Genomic DNA, 21,450 nt, shown 5'->3' with positions numbered 1-21,450 from the left:
TTTTTCTCATTAGATACAAAGTTATTACTTCAAGTTGCTACATGTGAAACCGTAAAATATGTACGGTAAAAGTCGCAACAGATCTACAATGGTCAGTCTGCAGTAAATATCGACTTGTTATGACATAAGTTTGATAATATTGAACGGGAATGGCCAGGTGGTATGCAAGGTCATTTAGCAAAATTTGATGAAGTTTAAACATAGATACCTATGCTAAATGAACCTACAGATGAAGCTGATTTGTGTGCCCATTTCCTTCAGACACTGACAAAGGAATCTGATCACACTTATGTGATTTGGCATGATCTTCCACAAGAAGAAAAACAAAAAGGCATAAATTGCAGGAAAGATGTCTGAATTATTAGTTGCAGATATAAGGAAGAGATGAAACAAATGTAGCAACTGAAATGATTTCAAAGTGAAAAGCGAATGTATCATCCCAGCAATGAGGCAAAAATACAATGATCAGTGTACAAAAAGAGAAAATTCAAGCAAATAAGAAGTGCGGAAATGTTTTTCCTGTTGTAAAAGCAGACACATTTCAAAACACTGCAGCACAGGATTAGTGTAAACAGAAAGGTAAAGCAGTACAATGGAAAACCAGCCAAACTAGCAGATTTCACTTTTTCTTCTTTACTTGGTGACTAGTTTCGGGCCAGGACCCATTTTTAATTCATCCAGTCAAAATGGTATTTCCAAAAATACAAGAACTATGTCATGATAACAATACGGGAATTGTGGGTCTGTCTTGATGTAAAACACTTTTGTTATTTATTTATTTATTCCCCAAACTAGTTTCAGTGACAAAAATCATCATCATCATCAGTGGGTTATTTAAATCTAAAACACACAGAAAATGGCGTAGTTACAAAACACAGTAAAACATTATTACCGGTGTACTGTTTTTCTTTTAAATATTATTTTCTGTGAATACTTTCATAATACCTTATTTATTATACATTACAACATGGTTTTAAGATTGTTGTCGCTGTTTGCACCATAGTTTCTGTGTTTTTCTGTTGCCATTTTTCTCTGCATGCATAATGTCATCTGCAACTGTGTGAGCAGCTGTTAGTAAACAAATCCAAAAACGTGAACTTATACAGTTGGGATTACGATAGTGTTGTGGATACAGTTTTGATGTGTACTAGGTTGTTCCTTAGTTTCTAATGTACTCACATTCATTGGACACCTTGCAGCTACTTTTGTACACAGGAAAACATACTGAAGACGGCGAAACTAGCTTGGGGAATCATCAAGGCAGGCCCACAATTTCCGTATTATTGTTTTTGCATGCAAACACGGACCAAATGGAAGCGTTCCAAGGTAAAAATATACTGTCATGATAAATATGCACATATTATGAAATGCAAATGAACAGTTACAGCATATACAGATACTGTTGATTTACACTTCATAATATGGTTTTGATTTGATTTGATTTGATTTGATTTTTTATTGGTCCAGTTTTATCATACAGCACAAATTGTACAATTGATATTGGACAGGTCAAAGATAAGTTACAATTATACATAGTATTAGCAAAATAGTAGGCAAATTAAAAATAGGTTCCTATTACAATTAATTTTGTTACGTATTCAGAAATTCTCTGAAAGAATAGAAACAGTGCTTTATTAGAAATGCCTTTAGTTTAGCTTTAAATATTGGATGAGTAGCATTTTTTATTTCCTCTGGTATCTTATTGTGTACTATTACACTAATGTTAATTATGCTCCTCTGACAGGTGGTTGTTCCGTGATACTTTTGATGTATATTTGATTTTCCTCTGGTACTATAGTTGTGTACATTTTTGTTCTGTAGCAGTTTGCCTGTTTTCAGGACACCAAGCTCAGTATAATGGGATTTACAGGACTCCATCTTTTTAAGGCCACAAATTATTCTTAGAGCTCTTTTTTGTATTCTAAAAACCTTTACACTGTGAGCTGAGTATCCCCAGAAAACGATCCCATATCGGACTAGTGAGTGGAACTGCGCATAGTATGCCTGCACTACAGTTGTTTTGCTTGTTGTAGCCTTTAAAATTCTTAGGCCATAGCACACAGGTGATAGTTTTCTAGACAAGTTATTTATATGTGTGTCCCACTTTAAGTCTTGCTGAGCCCATAGACCCAAAAATTTTGTGACACATACATTTTCTAGGGGATCATTTTTTAATTGTGCTTGAATAGACATTTGATTAGTTGGAGGAATTAAATGAAAATCGACACACACATTTTTTTCAGTATTTATAATGAGTTTGTTTTTTGTGAGCCACTCAGAAAGTCTTTTCATAGAACTTTCTCCTGTGGACTGCAAAGTTTCTCTGGACTGGATCCATTGAGCAATATGCTGGTGTCATCGGCAAACAGGATAGTTTTTGTGGGACTCATATATTCAACTAAATCGTCCACATAAATCGAGAAGAGTAGTGGACATAGGATTGAGCCCTGTGGTACATCATATTTTATTGGTAGTTCGCTAGAAAGAAAGAGAGTTGTTTCTTGTTTTATTCATTTTGTTGAATTCATACTGAAGTGATACTTTCTGCCTGCGGTTTTTTAGATATGTACACAACCAGGTATGTGCTACACCTCTTACTCCTCGTCTTTCTAATTTTTCGAGCAGAATGTTATGGTCTAGGACATCAAAGGCTTTTGATAGATCTAGGAAAAACACCTGCAGCTAACTTATGTTGATCAAGGGATTTTAAAATGCAGTCTATGAATTCGAAAATTGCTGTCTGTGTAGATTTAGACTTTCTACAACCATGTTGTTGTACTGTAAGAGGTGTATATTTATTTATGAAACTTAAAAGCCTGCCATAGAAGAGCTTTTCTAGAATTTTTGAGAAGGAACTTAACTGTGACACGGGTCGGTAGTTTGATATTTTTTCAGAAGAACCTTTTTTTAGCAGTGGTGAAACTTTTGCTTTTTTAAAAATATCTGGAAATACACCAGTTTTTAAAGAGAGGTTGAAAATTTTTGCCATGGGGTTTGCTATGTGGTGAGCACATGCTTTTAATATTAAATCAGGTACTTCATCAAGACCACTTGACATTTTATTGCTTAATGATTTAATTTTGCTTATAATTTTATTGGGGTTTGTTTCATAAACATACATAGAAGCAGTCGAGATCACTGACTTGCTGGAGAAACTTGGGACTGATCACTGACACAGTGTACTTGGATGAGGTCTTCAGCTAGTGAAGTGAAGTATTCATTGAATTTTTCCACAACCGAATTTGGGTCTGTCACTTTTGAGGCTTCTAGTGTTAATGATACATTCTTTTTCTTTGGAGCTGAACTACAAGTTTCTTTCTTTATAACTCTCCACATGGATGTCATTTTGTTAGATGAGTTTCTTATCAAATTGTCATTCCACATAATTTTTTCCTCTTTGACTACTCTACCATAGATTCTTTTGTAGGCTTTTGAATAATCTGTGAATTCTTGGGTTACTTTATATTTCTTACAACAGTACTGCAGAAATCTGTTTCTCTGTTAGGTTTTACCATTTTTACTACTTTTGGAAATACTACATTAAAATAGCGAAGAAAGATGCTCTGAAAACTCATGTACATGCTATCAACATTGTTCTGAGTGGCGACGCTTTTCCAGTTTTCCTTCCCAGTAAGAGATTAAAAATTCTAATGTTATCTTCAGAAAAGGTTCTTTTTTCAACACTTTTTCAGAACTACTACTACTTGTTGGCATTTCTATACACAGCAGCTGTGCCTCATGATCACTATAACCCATGCTCAGTACTCTGCTTGCGAAACTGTAATTTATATCTGAGATGAATATTTGGTCAATAATGGAATTTGTGCATTCTGTTAATCTTGTTGGGCAATGTATTGTGGGGATCATACTGAATGTGTTGGTCATATTTATCAAAGCATCTCTGGTGCTGCTGACTCTTGTATTTTTTGAAATACCATTTCGACTATCCGCACGATATGAAAATGGGTCCCAGCCCAAAACCAATCATCAAGTAAATTAAAAAGTGGAGTTTGCAAGTTCGGATGGCTTTCCTTTGTACTGATTAATGGAAACTACTGAGCTGAAATATTTCAGCTTGCTGGAATTTCGCAAAGGAAAATGTAATTTATATAGGAACTGTCGTAACTGTGGTGATTCTGCAATGTTACCAGGTGTGAAAATACCATCAGAAGTAAATCCAAGAAAGATTTCATCAAAGATGTATGGTTTATCTCCAAGTATAGGTATAGCAGTGTGTGAAGAATGGGGCATTGGGATGGTTGTGCTACACATCATGTAACAAACCAAGGAGTTGGTTTGTTTTGTACAATCCTTTTGAGGCATTAAAGAAAATGGACAGAGCTAAGAATAATATCCACATCAAAGCATTTGGAAGAAGGTTGTACTGTTGTTGAAGCCTATGATGGACACAGGTGGACTAAATGATATTTTGAAGATGTGTAGCACTGTCCAGATGGTGCTTGTATTTTATTCTCTCTTAGAAAGGCTGAAGAAAAAGGTATTGATCAAAGTATCAAAAATGGTGGTAAAATACGGTTATTTTACAGAGACAACATACCAATTGCTGCTGCTCTATCAGAAAGCGAGAATAAACTTTATCAATTGTCAGCAAAAGTGATTTAGCAAGAAAAGCATTTTGTTGCAAAAGTAGCTACTTGGGCACCGGACTAAAAACCATGTACTATCAGCCTTGACAGCACATGGTACTGATGTAAAGGTTGATGGTGAATTTTGTGAAGTTTTATGCTTGACTAGTTTTTGGTAACCGAGTAAGTAAATAAACTAGCCCAGGAGAATTAGTCTTCGCCAAGGCCTGTGGTCCAATGGTAGAAAAGGATTTAGCTGTCTACTGATGTTTTCTTTTTTTAAGGATGGTCTTTCTGGTTTCAGGGTGACATACCTTTTAAGGTAAAGAGACGAAGTTAAACGGAAGTAACTAATATTTATTGAGACGGTGAAAACAGGAGATCAAGTGAACATTAAAGAACTGCGAACTGATGGTGGCAAGGAATTTGATAACTACGATGTAAAAAGATATGGATTCAAACATTCCCTGACTGTTCCATACACACCACAGCAAGATAGAGTTGCTGAAGGTGAGAACATGATTATTTGTGAGATGTTATATTGATGGTTTTAATCAGCAAGAGATATTCCAAAAGCATTGTGGAATGAAGTTGTACTTGCAGCAACTCATACTTTTACCTGAATTGGGACAAGGGACAAAGGAAATACACTAATTGGAATATTTTTGAGGAAGAAGAGTCAGTTTGAACATCTAAAAGTATCTGGGACAATGTTTTGTCTGGATTGCAGCACAGAAACAGAAGTAGTTTGATGCCGGATCTTTGAAAGGTTATATTGTTGGGTATCATGGCTATGGCTATCACGTCTACTTTACAGACAGGTATGTAGTTATTGCCAGCTGAGATGTAAAATTCAAGAATGAAAAATTACAACCATTGAAAAATGATGTAACCAAGTTAGCTGACATCTTGTCTATGAATGGTTTTACATATGCGACACCATATAATCTGAATGATGAAGAAACCATTGAAGACTACATTGCAGGATTGGATCATCATCATGATGGTGCTGAAGTGAATGTAGATGGAAATAACATCGCTTTAACTGGAGATGGAAGTACAGATGGACATCGAGTTTTGAGAAACAGAGAAATGATTAGACAGCCAATATGTTATCAACATGAATCAAAGGTGATGATGTTGAGGGAACCTCCAAAAGACTATGATGAAGCAATGAAGTCTTCAGATGCAGAAAACTGGAAATCTGATGGATGAAGACATGCAGTTTTAAAAAAAAAATTGTACCTGAAAACTAGATGATTTACCAGCCGGAAGGAAAACTATTGCTAATCAATGGGTGTTTTGTAACAAAACTGAATAATAATAATAATAATAATAATGACCTCATCTGCTACAAGGCAAGATTAGTTGCAAAATGGCCAAGAATTGATTTTTCTGAAACATTTAGCCCTGCGGTTAGGTTTGAAACTATGTGAGCTTTTTCTTGTGTTGCTGTTCAACAAAACTGTAACACTGAACTATTTGATGTTAAAACAGTACTGCTGCATGGCACATTGGAAGAAGAAATTTACATGTGACAGCCACAAGCTTATGGTGATGGTACAGGTCATGTGGGCAGATTGCCTTGAAGTTTGTATGGACTGAAGCAAGTAGGAAAATGTTGGTCTCAGTGTTTGTAAGAATATCCTAAGAAATCCACTTTAAAGGAGAGCAGTGCCGATCCCTATGTGTATTTGAATGAAAATTTAATCCTTTTATTTCATGGGTATAATGGACTGATGATGTGACCTGATGAAATGGTTCATAGTTGCACAAAAAATCGCAAGAAGAATTTGATATCGTGATAAGTGAAGTGGATTCCTATATTGGCATTCAAATCCAGAGATTTGAAAACTGTGTGAAGATCAATCAAATGGCAAATGCAAAGAGAATGGTGGCAAGGTGTGGTATGACTAATGCGAACCCGATACCATTACTGACTGAACCTGGATGGATACCTAGCAATCCAGTGCCAGCCACTGAAACTAACACTTACCAAGATATTATTGGTAGTCTCAAATATCATAAGGCTGTGGCCTATGTGAAGGTGAGTGAGGAGGACCTCGTCCTGGCGATGCAGCTGGAAGGAGGTATGCTACGGCCTAGTTATGGGCTTTACAGCACAGAGCTTACTGTCAATCACTTACAGCCACTCGTCCTCCCACTGACGCAAGACTCTGGAGCTCAACAGCGACATCATAGCATGAAGGGGGTTGGCACACTAAAATATCTGAGGATCAAGGCACGCCTCCTTGGCTGCGAGACCTGCCCTTTCATCTCCCAAAATTCCCAGGTGTCTTGGTACTCAGAAGAAAGACACCTCTTTTTCCAGTCATTGTACATGGAGGAGGGCATCCAGGACAGTCTGGATTACTTTATCTGCTGGGTACAAACGTTTCAGAGTGTGAAGGGAAGTCAGAGAATTGGAACAGACCAGAAACTTAGCACTAGAAGAATTTCTCATCTGCTCCAGTGCCTGCAAGATTGGATACAATTCTGCATCAAAGATAGTAAAGTCTGGAGGCAGCTGGACCTTGAGGTCATGATCTGGGAAAACAATAAGCAACCAACAGACTTCCCGTTTCGACCTATCTGTAAAACCGGGACATAGTTGTGGTGCTCAGATACCATGTCAGAAAATTTCACATTAAAAATGGAAGCAGGAGAGCAATCTCTCCTGTACCGCACCAAATCTAAAATCACTCTGGATCTCTCAAGTAACCAAGGTGGCAGATGGTTAAAACCCTGGATTTGGGATCATACTGGCTCCACACTGAGTGACTCTAGCACATGCTGCATGTGGACCCCAAATGGCATTGTGGCTTGTGGACAGTTGGAGAAAAGTCATTCCCGAGGTGGATAGGCAACAGGACGGAGTGCAAGAAAAGTCAGAGCTGCGAGGAACTGCCTGATTCACCGGATGGTTAAGTGCAGTTCTCCTTCCTCAGCACAGAGGATGGGTACAGGACTGGTCCAATAAGCACATATGGCCAGCCGATTCCCCTCATGGTGAACAGTGTCAATGATCTTCAAATAAGAGGGCCTAGCTGACCCATACACCATGCACCCATAGTCCAGCCGCGAATGCATGAAAGCCCTATAAAAATGGAGGAGACGCACCCTGTCGGCTCCCCAAGACCTGTGGCTAAGCCACTTTAAGATATTCAGTGCCTTCAGGGTACTGGCTGTCAGGTGTCTATGGTGTGGCAACCCCGACAATCTGGAGTCAAAAATGCAGCCCAGGAACCTCACTGAGACTCTAAAACATAGGATGGTATCCCCCATATGCAAGGGAGGTAAGTTAAAAGTATGTTGAGAATGATTAAAATGAACATACACACACTTATCTGCAGAAAAATGAAAACCCTTCTTTGCAGCATACTCCTCTAATCCTGCACTATAAGTTGCAACTGGCAGCTCGCCGTTGCAACACTGGAGGAGGGAACAGAAAGAAGCAAAACTGCCCATAAATAAAGAACACAGTACAGGACTCCTTACCATAGATGTGATACTGTTTATGGTTATGGTAAAGAGGGTAACGCTTAAAACACTGCCCCGATGGACACCATTCTCCTGCTCAAATCAATCTGACAACGTCATCAACTCAGGTTCTAAAAAATTTCTGAGATAGGAAAGACAATCTAAAGATGGGGAGGTGGCCACGGAAGCCCCATTGAAGCAGCTGTGTGAGAATACAGTGTCTCCAAGTAGTATCATACTATTTATCTATATCGAAGAATAAGCCGATACAGTGATGCTTACATAAGAAAGCCTGCTGAATAGCTGCCTTTAGCAAGGTCAGGTTGTCAACAGTGGACCAAAATCTCCAGAATCCACACTGGGAGCAGCTAAGGTGTTGCCTGGTCCCTAACAACGAGATCAGATGACAGTTAACCATTCGCTCCACTGTCTTTCCTACACAGCTTGTTAAGGTGATACTCCAATAACTACTGGGACATGTGCATTCCTTTCCTGGTTTGAGGAGAGGTATCAGAATTGCTCCCTCCATGAGTTGGGGAAGTTACCTGTTGCCAATGGGATTAAAACATTCTAGGAGGATATCCTTTGACACGACTGAAAAATTATGAAGCATGCAGTACTGGATTTGGTAATGACCGGGTGCAGTGTCACGAGTCTCAGTCAGAGCCAATTCAAGCTCCCACATGCAGAAAGGAGAGTTATAGGCCTCAGAACTGTTGGATCTGAAGTCCAACTCCCCTCTCACTACAGTCGCAGAGTAGAAATGAAATGCCAGATCCTAGCTTACATTGGCAGTAGAGTTTTTGTAAAATGCTTGGTCCCTGTCTGAGCAATGTCTCCGGATGTTGTTAGGAGGACCCGCACCCCCCGTTTCAGCACTGCTGCTATTGGTAAACGACTGTGTTTACCAGAAATCCTCCAGATAGCTTCCTATACTGTTGTAGAAGAAATGGAACAAATTGATGGTGTCCAGGAACACTTGCCATGACCTTTTCTTACTCTCCCTAATGATGTGTCGAGCCTTGGTCCTTGGAATTCAAAAGGCCATTAGGTTGTTTGCTGTTGGTCGGCATTTAAAATGTCTAAGAGCCACATACCTGTCCCGCATTGCTGAACGGCATTCATCTATCCACCAAGGTACAGGTTGCCTCCTAAGGTGGCCTGAGGACTTCAGTATGGATAAGTCAGCGGCACGAATGGAGCACTTGTCTGATGTGGTCCCCCCCCCCCCCCCCCCCCCCTCCATGGACACTGTCACAGTGTTCGAACACAGCCAGCTGCCTGAAGTGCATTCAGTTAGCCCTGCTGACCATTCATTTAGGTGGCTTCACTTCAGACAGTGCTCTATCCAGTAGGTGGATGTAGAGTGTGAAGTGGTCACTGGAATGAAGGTCATCAATTATCTCCACTGAACAGAATTTGTGAGGGTGGGGGAGCAGAAAGAGAGGTCAATGGCTGAGATGAGTTTCCAGTACCTGTGTTGAGGATGCACAGATCGTGTTATGAGGCCCTCCAAAGCCTGACCCCGAGGGCAGGTAGAGGTTAAGAACCACAAGACACAATGGCCATTGAAGTCTCCCAGGAAGAGAAATGGCTGAGGGAGTTGATCCACAAGAGCTGTGAGAGCCTCAGAGTCTACTGCACCTAGAGGAGGTAAATACAGTGAGAAAACTGTAATCCTCTGACAGGCATGAATTTCAACTGTAACTGCTTGCAGGTCAGAAGCCAGGGGGAGAGCAAAGGAGTGGTACGCATTATTGACAAACACCACGTCCTCTCCCTTGGTTCTTTCCCCTGATAGGTCATCCTTGAGTTACAGCATATAACCCTGTAGTACAGGGATGGATGTATGTTTAAAATGTGTTTCTTGTAAACACAAGCACAAGGGGTGCACCTGTGCTAGCAGTTTCACTTCCTCTACATCAGTTCTGAACCCATTGAGTTCCATTGTGGTATGAAAGCCATTTTAAAAATGAGGTTTTACTCTATCTATCCCCTTCTCATTCCATGGTGGTGTGAAACAGCTGGTACCCTCAGATAAAATTCAATGTCCATACCAGTGATCGTACGATCTTCAGATCCATCAGACAATAACAAGGGTGCATGTTCTGATGGCTTCGGAGCGGACCGCTTTGGCAATTTGGCCTTCGTCACCAGTTTGGACTTTGGGGACATTGGCAAGGCTGATGGTACAGAAACAATCTGGTAATCTCTTAAGATGTCTGCCATCAGGGTTTACTTACACTGACATTATGTTTGGCAACATTCAGTGCTTCAGCTATAGGGAGCAGCAGTGCAGGCTGGCAGCTACATTTACAGTTGCAGGTAGATGTGCCCTTCTGGACAGGCTGCATCAATGCCGAGATGAAAGACTTGACGAAAATTGGTGGCTGAGTGGTCTTAAATTCCTTCTTTGTATCAGAGTATAAGACATATTGGGTGACGTTAATTCCCTGAATCTTGTTTTCTTCAGCGTAGATACGACAATCCCTGCTCCAAACCAGATGGGCCTGGGAGCAATTAACACACCTGGGTGGTGCAGTGCACTGGAAACCATGTTCGTGGGCCATGCTGCCACATCGGCCACATGTAGCCTGACTGTTAAAACCCTTAGTGGTGTGACCAAAGCGTTAAGTGTTGGCACGTGAAGCAGTATATTGGGTTTGGGATATAAGGTCTTACCTTAAGGTGGAGAAAACCTGCTGCAATGCAGTCTGGCAACTTCGGAAGATTGAATGGCAGAATAAATGATGCTGACTTTCGGAGCTCTCGAACAATTATTTTCATAATGTTTTGGGCGTCAGTCGCCCGTGCACTTCCCCATTCCTGTTGCAGTTCTTTTGTATCCATATCCATAGTGTCCTGGCAAGTAACAACATCTTTAACACTATTCAACCCGGTGTTCAGCTAACTAGTGATGGGATATTTCCCAAGTAGACTGGCATTCAACAGCTTCTGTACTTGGGGCACCTTCATAGTCTCCAGCAGAAGAGTACCATTCCGTAGATTTGAGTTGCCCAGCAAGTCTCTCGAGTACTTTATGGATATAAAATGGTGACAATTTTTCAAAAGAACCTTCCACATGTTTCACAACAACAAAAACATTATTCACCACAGGCCGTGTACTGCTACTTTGGTTACTGTTGTTGACAGTCAGAGATGACCCATGTGGACTAGCCACAAGAGGCCTCTTAAGATTTTGGGTGGTAATACTACCCAACTGCCCACCCGAACCACTGGTAGTAGAAAAATGAGATTTATGCTTCATGGTGTTCCCATGAGCAGCTAGGGAAGAACGTTCACTCAGGCAGAACCCCACATGCCTGAGTAAGCCTTACACAACTGAAGTGCGCCAGGACCCTAGAGGTTGCCTGCTAATAACTGTTCCACCCCAGTAGCCACGCAACTCATCGGCATGCAGCACACTTCAAGACTTTTTTTTTCTTCTTTTTTTCTTTTTTTAGAGGTTTGTATCACCCTTGTGATCTGGGCAGTGAAGCCAAGGTCCCTTTCCCTGTGGCACGCAATGTTCCACCACTGTGCCAAATGGCGGTTGCTGCAGCATAGCCAGAGCTTACGGTGACAGGGAACTTGTGGCACTTACCAGTCCCCAGCCCAGGAACCCCGGGGTCATCAAGCCCGTACCCAGCAAATGAATGCTGAGCTCCTGAGGGCAGCAGATCAGGCAGCAGACATTTTTACCGTGCGTTCACCCATAAAGATGTTATGAATAATGAAAACTTTGATTGGAATGATTGAGTTAAATCTTTGATGTGATAATAAAATATGAATATTGCGGGAGACAGTTAAAGATTCAGTACCTGTGTTGCTGTGTAATTTCTCTTTCTTTTAAGTTCTCAGTTGTTGGTGTGTGTGTGTGTGTGTGTGTGTGTGTGTGTGTGTGTTTGTTTTTGTTTTGTGAAGTTGCTGATTTTAAAACACTGAATAAATCTTGTTTAAGCAGCACGTAGCAACTGAGGCCTACAGTTCTGTACAGTGTAGTGTACGACTGTTTCACGCTCGAGTTGTGCCACGAGTGTTTGATTTCGCACTGTCAAATCAGTTCTCCGCTGGCTGCCAGGAGTTCTGTTTTTCATCTATTAGCCCCTTGCCATTTACTCCTAGTTTACAGGAATTTGCATGTTCATGTTTACTCTATGTTAAGTTCTATCATGACAGTCATTGTGCATGCCCTTAGTAACCAGTCAAGAGTCTTTTGGGTTTTCTCACTGCACCTAAAACATGTTCTATATTATTCGACCTATGAACGAATAAAGTCATCACGGTCCCAACACATTAGATATTGTCTGTGCATTATCTGTCATAAACTAACCAAGCTGGACAGGTCAGTATTCATCCCTATGGCCAAATTGGTGACACTGATGTGATTTATGCCTGCCTGATGCACAAATTAGAGGAGGTACTATTGCAGGATAACAGAAAATCTGCTGTGTCCAGACTCACAGTACTATCACCACCATTCTGGCCTCACAACCTGGCCCTTTGATTTTCTCAAATTGAAGCCAGTGTCATTTATTTGGGAATAATCACCGACACTACCAAGTTTGTGCTGGTTGTGAGCCAACTTGGCCATCAGTACACGGATGAATTGCAAGATGTAGTAAATCTGCTGCCAGACAGTGGTTCCTATGACCATATCAAAGCAGAGCTAATCCGTTGTGTATCTGCTTCACAAGAAGAACACCTCCACCAGGTCCTGATGCAGGAAGACAATGGGGATTGCAAGTCATCCCAGTACCTGTGAAGCAAGATCAACAATGGCACAGTACTGGTCAGCCTGCTGAGAACCATCTGGAGTAGTCGGTTGCTGCCTGCCGTTAAAGCAATCATTGGGTCACAATCTAACATGTCTTTAGACACATTGGCAGAGCTAACAGACAAGGAGCAAGATGCTATATCACCTGCACCTATCAGTGTAACATGCACATCTGCCATGGTACTGTGCACTGACTACGATGCTCTGACAGCACAGGTGGATGTACTAACTAAGCAGATCAGATGTTATCTCTCTGTGACACGAACAGTGACTGGGGCTGAGCCGGATTCTGGAAGCACTCACGCAGAAGATCGTTAACCACCTCGACTATACCCTGGACAGAAACACAGCAGGAGACACACTGGTACCACAGAAGATTTAAATGAAGCACATCGCTGGGCCAAACTCTGCGCATATCCAAATGCCAGCAGGACTTGAATGCACACACACTCCGTCCAATTGCTGGTCTGAGCCACAGTGTCCGTCTGTAAGTGACGAGTGTACAGGACAGAAATATCTGGTTGACATTGGCTCTGATCTGTGTATATTCCCACAAACAATGCTACATCAGTGTATGCCATATACATTGTTCTATCCAGCTGCTACAAGCAAGTTCTTTTATTGTGACGTAGAGCACAGACTGATTTGAGCTAGACCCATGCCTACACCAGACATTCATGTGGGACTTCACGATTGTGGATGTTGCAGAACCAATAATGGAGTGGACTTCCTGGCATACTACAACCTTCTGCCTGACACTGCCAACACATGCCTGGTGGACCAAACCACCAGACCAATGGCTGCAGGATTTCAGTGCCATGTGACGACCCAGTCCACCAAACTGATTGAAGCCGCGGACAGTGAGAGTACACTGCACTGATGAGACTGCCAGGTACACCTAAAGATGAGAAGCATAACATCTTGCATTATATGAAGACTACTGAGGGACCCCCAATAATTTGTAATCCATGATGGTTAGCCCCGCATTGGCTAGCAATTGCAAAGGCAGAATTTGAGAGGGCATCATGCAACTGTCCAGTAGTCATCGATCTTCAATGTTGCACCTAATGCCAAAAAACTGTGATGCATGGCACTCTTGCGGTGACTATAGAGTGCTTAATGCCTGTACAGTGCCAGATCATTATCCACTGATGTTATTCCATGATTACAATCATGAGTTGAATGGTGCTCACCAATACAGTGGTTTGGACTGCATCAAGACATACACACAGATACCTGTGGCCCAGGCACACATCCCAAAGATGGTCATCATTATACTGTTTGACGTCTTTGATAGAAAATTCATGAGCACACAGGCATGGCAGAGATTCCAGATTTCATTCGGGAAACATGCATCAGGCTGTGGCTAAGCCATGTCTCCATAATATCCTTTCTCCTAGGAGTGCTAGTTCTGCAAAGTATGCAGAAGACCTTCTGTGAAGTTTGGAAGGTAGAAGACGAGGTACTGGGGGAACTGAAGCTGTGAGGACGGGTCGTAAGTCGTGCTTGGTTAGCTCAAATGGTAGAGTACTTGCCCAGGAAAGGCAAAGGTCCTGAGTTCGAGTCTCGGTCCGGCACACCATTTTAATCTGCCAGGAAGTTTGATGGCAGAGATTTATTGACTCCGTGTTGCACGGCCTGCCATTCTGCTTCACTTACGTTCGTGACATACTGGTATTCTCAGCCTCACCAGAAGATCATCGCCAGCATCTCTCAGAAGTTTTCAAATGGCTGGATAAATATGGCATTGTTCATAACACCGAAAAGAGTGTTTTCAATAAGTCACAAGTCGATTTTCTTGGCTAGCACATAACACTTATGTTTATCACACAGTGCAGCATGGACATCCAACAAATGTCCAGGATCGAGAATGTGGTAGCAGACTGTCTCTTCTTAGTCAGGAGTGACTCCACTATTGGCTACGCAGAGCTCACAGAAGCACAATGTACTGATCAGGAACTGCAAGAGTTGTTGTTGGAAACAACTTCAATGTTAGACTTGCAATCAGTCAATGTTCCTAGCGCTGGCTTCAAGTGATTGTGATTTATCAACTGATAACCAAAGCCTCTTTTACAAGCAATATTCCAAAGAATAGCTTTAAATCTTTACACAACCTGTGTCACTCCAGTGTGTGATCTACATTACACCTCATCACAGATTGCCCTATGTGGCCAGGAATGAAAAAAGGTTGCCATGAGTAGACCATGTTGCATACAATGTCGGCATTGCTAGGTAAGCTGGCACGTACATGCGCTGATCGGCAACTTCCCAAACGTTACCATGTGTTTCACTCATGTGCATGTGGACATCGTGGGGCTGCTACCATCTTCGAACAGTCAGTGGTACCAGGTGACAATGACTGACTGATTCACTCACTAGCCAGAAGTAGCACCGGTGAATGACATCTCTGTGGAAAGTTTGGTGCTTGTCTTCGTGCTGAACTGGGTATCACATTTTGGCTTTCCTCTGCACATTAAAATAGACCATCGTAAGGAATTCAAATTGGAATTGTTCACCAAGCTGGCAGCATTCTGTGGCATGATCCTTCACAAACAACAAGCTACCACTCAGCCATCAATGCACTGATGGAGCATTGGCATTGAACACTACAAGTAGCTCTGATGTGCCACACTGCACACTGTCAGGTGTACAGAAGCTCTGTCGATGGTTTTACTTGGCCTACTGTATGTGTAGAAACCCAATCTGGATGGTTCCTCTGCAGAACTCATGTATAGAGAGTCACTATGACTGCCTAGTGAATGTGTAGATGTGGCTCCACAGCCTGATACCTTAGGGGGTAACCTTAGAGATCACACCAAGAAGGTTTGACCTCCACAGCAGTCCAGACATGGAACTGTTGCCACATTTGTCCACAAAGATCTTGGCACGTGCACACACATTATGTTGAGTACTGAAGGTGTCAAACTGGACCTACAACCACCAGACATCAGGCTACATTGTGTCGTCAAGAGGGGAGATCACACCCTACATGTTCTGGTCAATGGCAAACACACTGCTGCTACTACTAAAAACAGGGTCAAGCCCCCATACATCTCCAACAAGCGGCCCCTCCACCAAGACTCGACGAACACAGCCTCGCCCAGCACTTGGCCAGCATCAGCAACTCTGGCACCAGCACTAGCCACAACTTCAGCTCCAGGGGATCAGTGCACTACAAGATGTGGGCGATGCATCCACTTACCGGTGCACTTGCTGAATGGCGTTCTGTTTCTGCCGAGGGGGCTGTATAAAGAAACCATGGCTAACAGTTCTGTACAGTGTAGTGCATGAGTGTTGCGCTGTGGGTGTTCAATTTCACGCTGTCAAATTAGTTCTGCACTGGCTGCCAGGAGTGCTGCGTTTTGTCTATTAACTCTATGCCAGTTACTCTTAGTTTATGGCAATTTATATTTTCATGTTTACGCTGTATTGAGTTCTATCATGTTTGTCATTGTTCATAGTCCTTAAACCAGTCCACAAGAGTCTTATTTGTTTTCTCACAAGACTTGTTTTGGCATACACTGCCTCTGTAAGATGTTCTGGTTTATTTGACCATTGAACAAATAAAGTCGTTGTCATCCCAGCAAAGGAGATATTGTTTGTGCATTAGTTACCATAATCTAACCAGGCTAACTGGTTGGATGGGCCAGTACTCAGCCCTATGGCATATTTGTTAGGTCTTTTATATTCCTGACATTTTCACAACAGAAAAGGCAAAAACTTACAAGATAAACACAAACTTTTTGAAAAGACTGTATTTTCTGCACTCTTCTATGGCTTGACTGTCAGACCTTCACTATACAATGCTTAATCTTTACCCTTTATAAGTTACTGTATAACCTGAAGGTATATCTGCAATATCACTCCAGAACAAATCAGTACATTTGTATTTTTGTTTATCATTTTCCCTCAATAATCTAAAAGAATTATATTTGTTACCTGTTACTACGATATGTCGTTACAATCTTATTAGTTACTGTTGTTCTGTTTGTACATAATTTACTGAAGTCATCAGATGTATTACTGCTGTAATTTGGCCTATCTATACCAAATATCAATGGAATAAAATAAAACTGCTTTGTGTGGACCTACACATTGATAAAACAGAATCATTAAAGAGAATACAAAGTTCATCAGGTCACTAAAAAGGTATACTTCTGGTAGCTATAATGATGTTTCTAGTAGAGTTGTTTCTATGATGACTTAAATTGCTTGTAATAAGACCTATCCACAAAACTGGATGTATGCAGACTACCTCTACTGAAGACCAGTATATTTCCTCCCAGTTTTTCTCAAAAGTGTTTGAGAACATAGCCTATGATAGAATACTGATGCATTTACGTCTAAACAAGCAGAACTTGTTAACTGCCTCTAAATTTGGCTTTTATGACGGATTCTCCACAGGGAAAGCAATACAAAATCTCACAAATGAAGTGCTTGCTGACTTAAACAACTAAAATTATCCCGTTGGTATACTCTGTGACCACCTCACAGCTGTTCATTGTATCACAAAATTCTAGTAGGCAAACTGAAGTGTTGTCATATTAAAGGTACTCTCTTGCAACGATGGAGTCTTACCTTCATAATATAGAGGTCTCACTAACAGAATGTATCACAGGCATGAAACTAACCTCAGAAGATAGGAAAACATGTGGAGTGCTACTAATGTTTCTAATCAACATAAATGATTTTCTAATCATTTTAAAAGGAGGTTCAAAAACTGTAAAGTCTGTTGATAGCAAAAGCATATCAATTATTAGTCCAAGATAACTACACTGTGAGACACACAGGTATATCTTGTCCGCAAAAAGTAAGTATTTATGAGTAATCAATGTTTAAATTTATTTTGCTTTTCTTGCTATGTAAGTGAATGTTTACTGCTTGTATAGTACTTGTTCTTTTTTTTTTTTTTTTTTTTTTTAATTGTATTATTTGACATCTTGATAGCTGTATATGGCCCAATGCTTTGTGTGTTATAAACATTGAAAATTTTATTTAAATTTTCTCCACACTATAAATTTACTTAAAGTGAGGTGGTTGCTATTAAGTAGTGTCTGCTTTAACCATGAAAATGCAATTTAATGTTTCTAAATAGTATTTCTGAACACATTTTGTGTTAGTTACTAGTTGGATAGACACGACTTGCATCTAAATTTAGTCATTTTGTGTGTCGGTTGTACGTGAAGCAGGTGGTGGACTATGGTTTATTGGTTGAATACCAGAGAAATACATCAGTCTGGAAAGGAGATAGCATACAAAACACTTGTGTGTCCCATTCTAGAACACTGCTTTAGAGTGTCGGGTTCATACCAAATAGGACTAACTGGGGATACTAAACATATGAAAAAAGGGCAGCACAAATAGTCACAAATTTGTTTGACCCAAGGGACTGTGTCGAAATATACTGAAAGAACTGAAATGGCAGACACCTGAAAATAGATGGAAGTCTCTACAACCAACTTGAAGTGATGAACCTAGGAATATACAACAACCACCTACATATAATTCTCATAGGGAGTGTAAACACGAGTTACAGCACGCACAGATGCATTTACGCAATCATTCTGCCTGCTCTCCATATGTGAATGGAATGGGTACAAGTGGGATGTATGATCTACCAAGCACTTCACATTGGTTTTCACAGTTTAGATGTAGATGTAATAAAAGACAGAAGTACTGTGTAGACAAATGATGTAGATACTTTCATTTAAGAAAATTTTTTGTGGGGGGTGTATAAATTTATGACGTATTAGACATATCTATCAAAGTACAAATCACTTACCGCAGACACATGTGTAGAAGAGGACAATTACCAGCAGAGCTTTCAAACAAATATTTCAGAAATCTAATAAACACAAAGTCACTAAGTCTTCTGTCACCGCAGTTTGAATTTTCATTGACATATGATTTACACTAAGTGGCACGACACATACTGAATGTTCTACTCAGTGTGTACTTACTTTCAGGAGACCAGTTTCTATGGGAAGTAGGTGCAACACTTCCTAATATCAAAAGGCGAGCTGTATCAACTCCATACTCTTTGAATACAGCTTCTGGATCAACTCCATTATGTTTTGACTTGCTCATTTTCTCCCATGCAACAATGACAGGTTCTCCAGTTTTCTTCTCTTTAGGCTTCTTCCCTGAAACACCAGCAGCATGACCATCTCGATGAGAAACTTTTCTCCACTACATGCTTTGAGCACTAATATGCAATTAATTCACTATGTCCAAAATATTAACTTGTAACATGCAAGAGATGTGTGACACACACACACACACACACACACACACACACACACACTTGTTTGTGGACATTTGATCTTTATCTTATGATTATGGGTGTAGTAAGATCAGTCAACAACACTAAAGTTGGGTGGTTTGCAAGACATTTATTACAGTTTGTGAAACAAGATTAATATTGCACTGTAGATATACATGAACCCTACCTGTGATCAGAAACACTGCTTGGATGCACGCTTGACACTACTCGGGATGGTAGAAGCAAGTTTTATTACATAGCGGGTGTTAGGGGTGTAAGTGCAGATACTGTGATCATTGGTACCTTAATACGTAGCCATTTCAGTGAGTTACTTGATTTTTTTGCTGCATCTAACAGGCTTTCTGCAAACACATCACATAATTTACTACCTGATGTTTTCCGCATATTCATAACTGTACCACTAAGTGGACTATGCCTGTCATTCTAGACTAACTGTTTTGTGTTCTTGCGCCCACACTTCATCATTTGACCTGCTGCCCAGTGGAAAGTAAGCATTAATGGCTTTCTTTTGCCCTATGTATTTGGAGATAATAACCAACTTCAGAACATACTACTACTAATAGTTATAATTATTAGCCTAAAAATGAAGTAAATACTGATGCAATGTTGTTCAGTACACTGTCCTCAGCCACCAAAAAACTGTGATTATACTCCTAACACCCTGTATAACAGAAAGAATAAAGGTGACCACTCACCATAGATGTCAAGTGTTGAGTGGTTGATATGCACCCAATCGAGACTGAAACAGCTGCTGAGCTGACAAGCAATGTCCTCCTTTGGAGTCAACACACACACACACACACACACACACACACACACACACACACACAGTAACAGTGGGTGTGAGGTACACAGAGGCAGAAGAGGAGGAGGGGTACGAGTCACATAGTGTGCTCAAAAAAATTTTAAATCCAACTGTGAGCCAAATGCTTAACAATCAGTTTAGCGGCTGAGCTGTGGCACTAATAAATAAAGCACTGAACTACACAGCATCTTGTAAACAATAACCACGACATCACACTTCTTTTGTCAGTTCTGTTTGTGCATGAGGTTGGCAAGCTGAGTTCCACCCACAATGAAATTTTCAATCAGCACAGAAAATTATGACATGGTAGCAAATTCTGTAGTGCAGGTTCTCTAAGGATCAACAAGAACCAAGCTGAATGCTGCTCAGTACATCCTTCATAAAGTCATAAACATATAGAGGTAATTCATTTAAAACTTCCTTAGCAAACAGGTAGTTACATGAAATTTTGGCGGAACTGTCAGACATCTGTAACTTGATATCACAATATTTCTGATCATTCTCAGGTGTACATTGCTGAAAGACACCTCCAGTATGCACACAGTGTACTTGCAACTTGCTACACAAGACTTATTTAAGTGCCTGTGGTGCTGCTGACAGTTCGTGCACTTCTCTGATCACACTCTCATGTTATCAATATGAGACTGGTCATCTGCATTTGGTGAAATTACAGGAAGATGTTGACTATGCAGAGAATGAAACTTCCCAATGACAGGATTCAATCCAATATCAACATGGAAACCCCTGTTCTTACTGATTACATCCTCAGTCAGTCACAAATCAACAGACTGCTCGACTATGCAAACAGCTTTGCAAGCAGAAATGGAACATCTACTAAATTTGTTACTCAAAAACATATTTCACCTTTTCAGATGCATAGGACACTAAAGAGAAGTAAATGATGGAAGAAAGCATATGAGACTTTCAGGATTACAGTTTACTTGTCATGTATTGGGAATGTTTCTATGAACATATGTACAGTACTGAGAAAACATCAGGTTAAAGAGGTCTTTGGTCCTCCAGCAATAATCTTGGGAGTTCTGAGATTGGTCAAAGACAACTAGGTACTGTGCAAGGCAATGGTTTACAGGATTCTGTGCAAGTTTGGAAAATTGTATATAAGGCAAACCACCCACATTCTGGAGTATTAGTGGCATACTTGTCTTCTGTAAGGCAGCCAAAGTGCTATTGCCAACCACTACATTTCTACTAGTCATTCAATGGATGCTCTGAAACAAAAATTGTGGCCCCACGCATTGAAATATTGGGACTATACTGTCAACAGATCAGCAGAAATACATCTGAGGACCTGACCAACCATAACAGTGGTATCCATTTGGATGACACATATGCTATTGGGAAACTCTGTGCTCTACATAACAGACCATTTAGATGACACAGAGGAATATGTTATTGGGAAACTCTGTGCTCTGCATAACAGAGTTCTTGTGAGATTTTACCAACTGACTGATCCGATATCAATGAGGTGGGCTTTTGTCATGAAATGTGTTCAGAACAA

At 40.7% G+C, this 21,450-nt stretch overlaps 1 protein-coding gene across 3 annotated transcripts in view; it reads right to left on the bottom strand.

Annotated features, from left to right (window-relative positions):
- LOC124799305 (leucine--tRNA ligase, mitochondrial) overlaps positions 1 to 21,450 on the bottom strand; it is a 155,620-nt gene that overhangs the window by 49,863 nt on the left and 84,307 nt on the right. For all 3 annotated transcript variants that reach the window (XM_047262894.1, XM_047262892.1, XM_047262893.1), the window contains exon 8: positions 18,804 to 18,986. In XM_047262894.1, the coding sequence (XP_047118850.1) occupies positions 18,804 to 18,986 (183 nt within the window). The remainder of the gene's footprint in view (positions 1 to 18,803; positions 18,987 to 21,450) is intronic.

This window comes from Schistocerca piceifrons, chromosome 5, assembly GCF_021461385.2.
Source record: "Schistocerca piceifrons isolate TAMUIC-IGC-003096 chromosome 5, iqSchPice1.1, whole genome shotgun sequence".
In the NCBI taxonomy this organism is placed as follows: Eukaryota; Metazoa; Arthropoda; class Insecta; order Orthoptera; family Acrididae; genus Schistocerca; species Schistocerca piceifrons.
The sequence above is the reverse complement of the archived record's forward strand: the minus strand, read 5'-3'. Positions and strand labels throughout refer to the sequence as shown.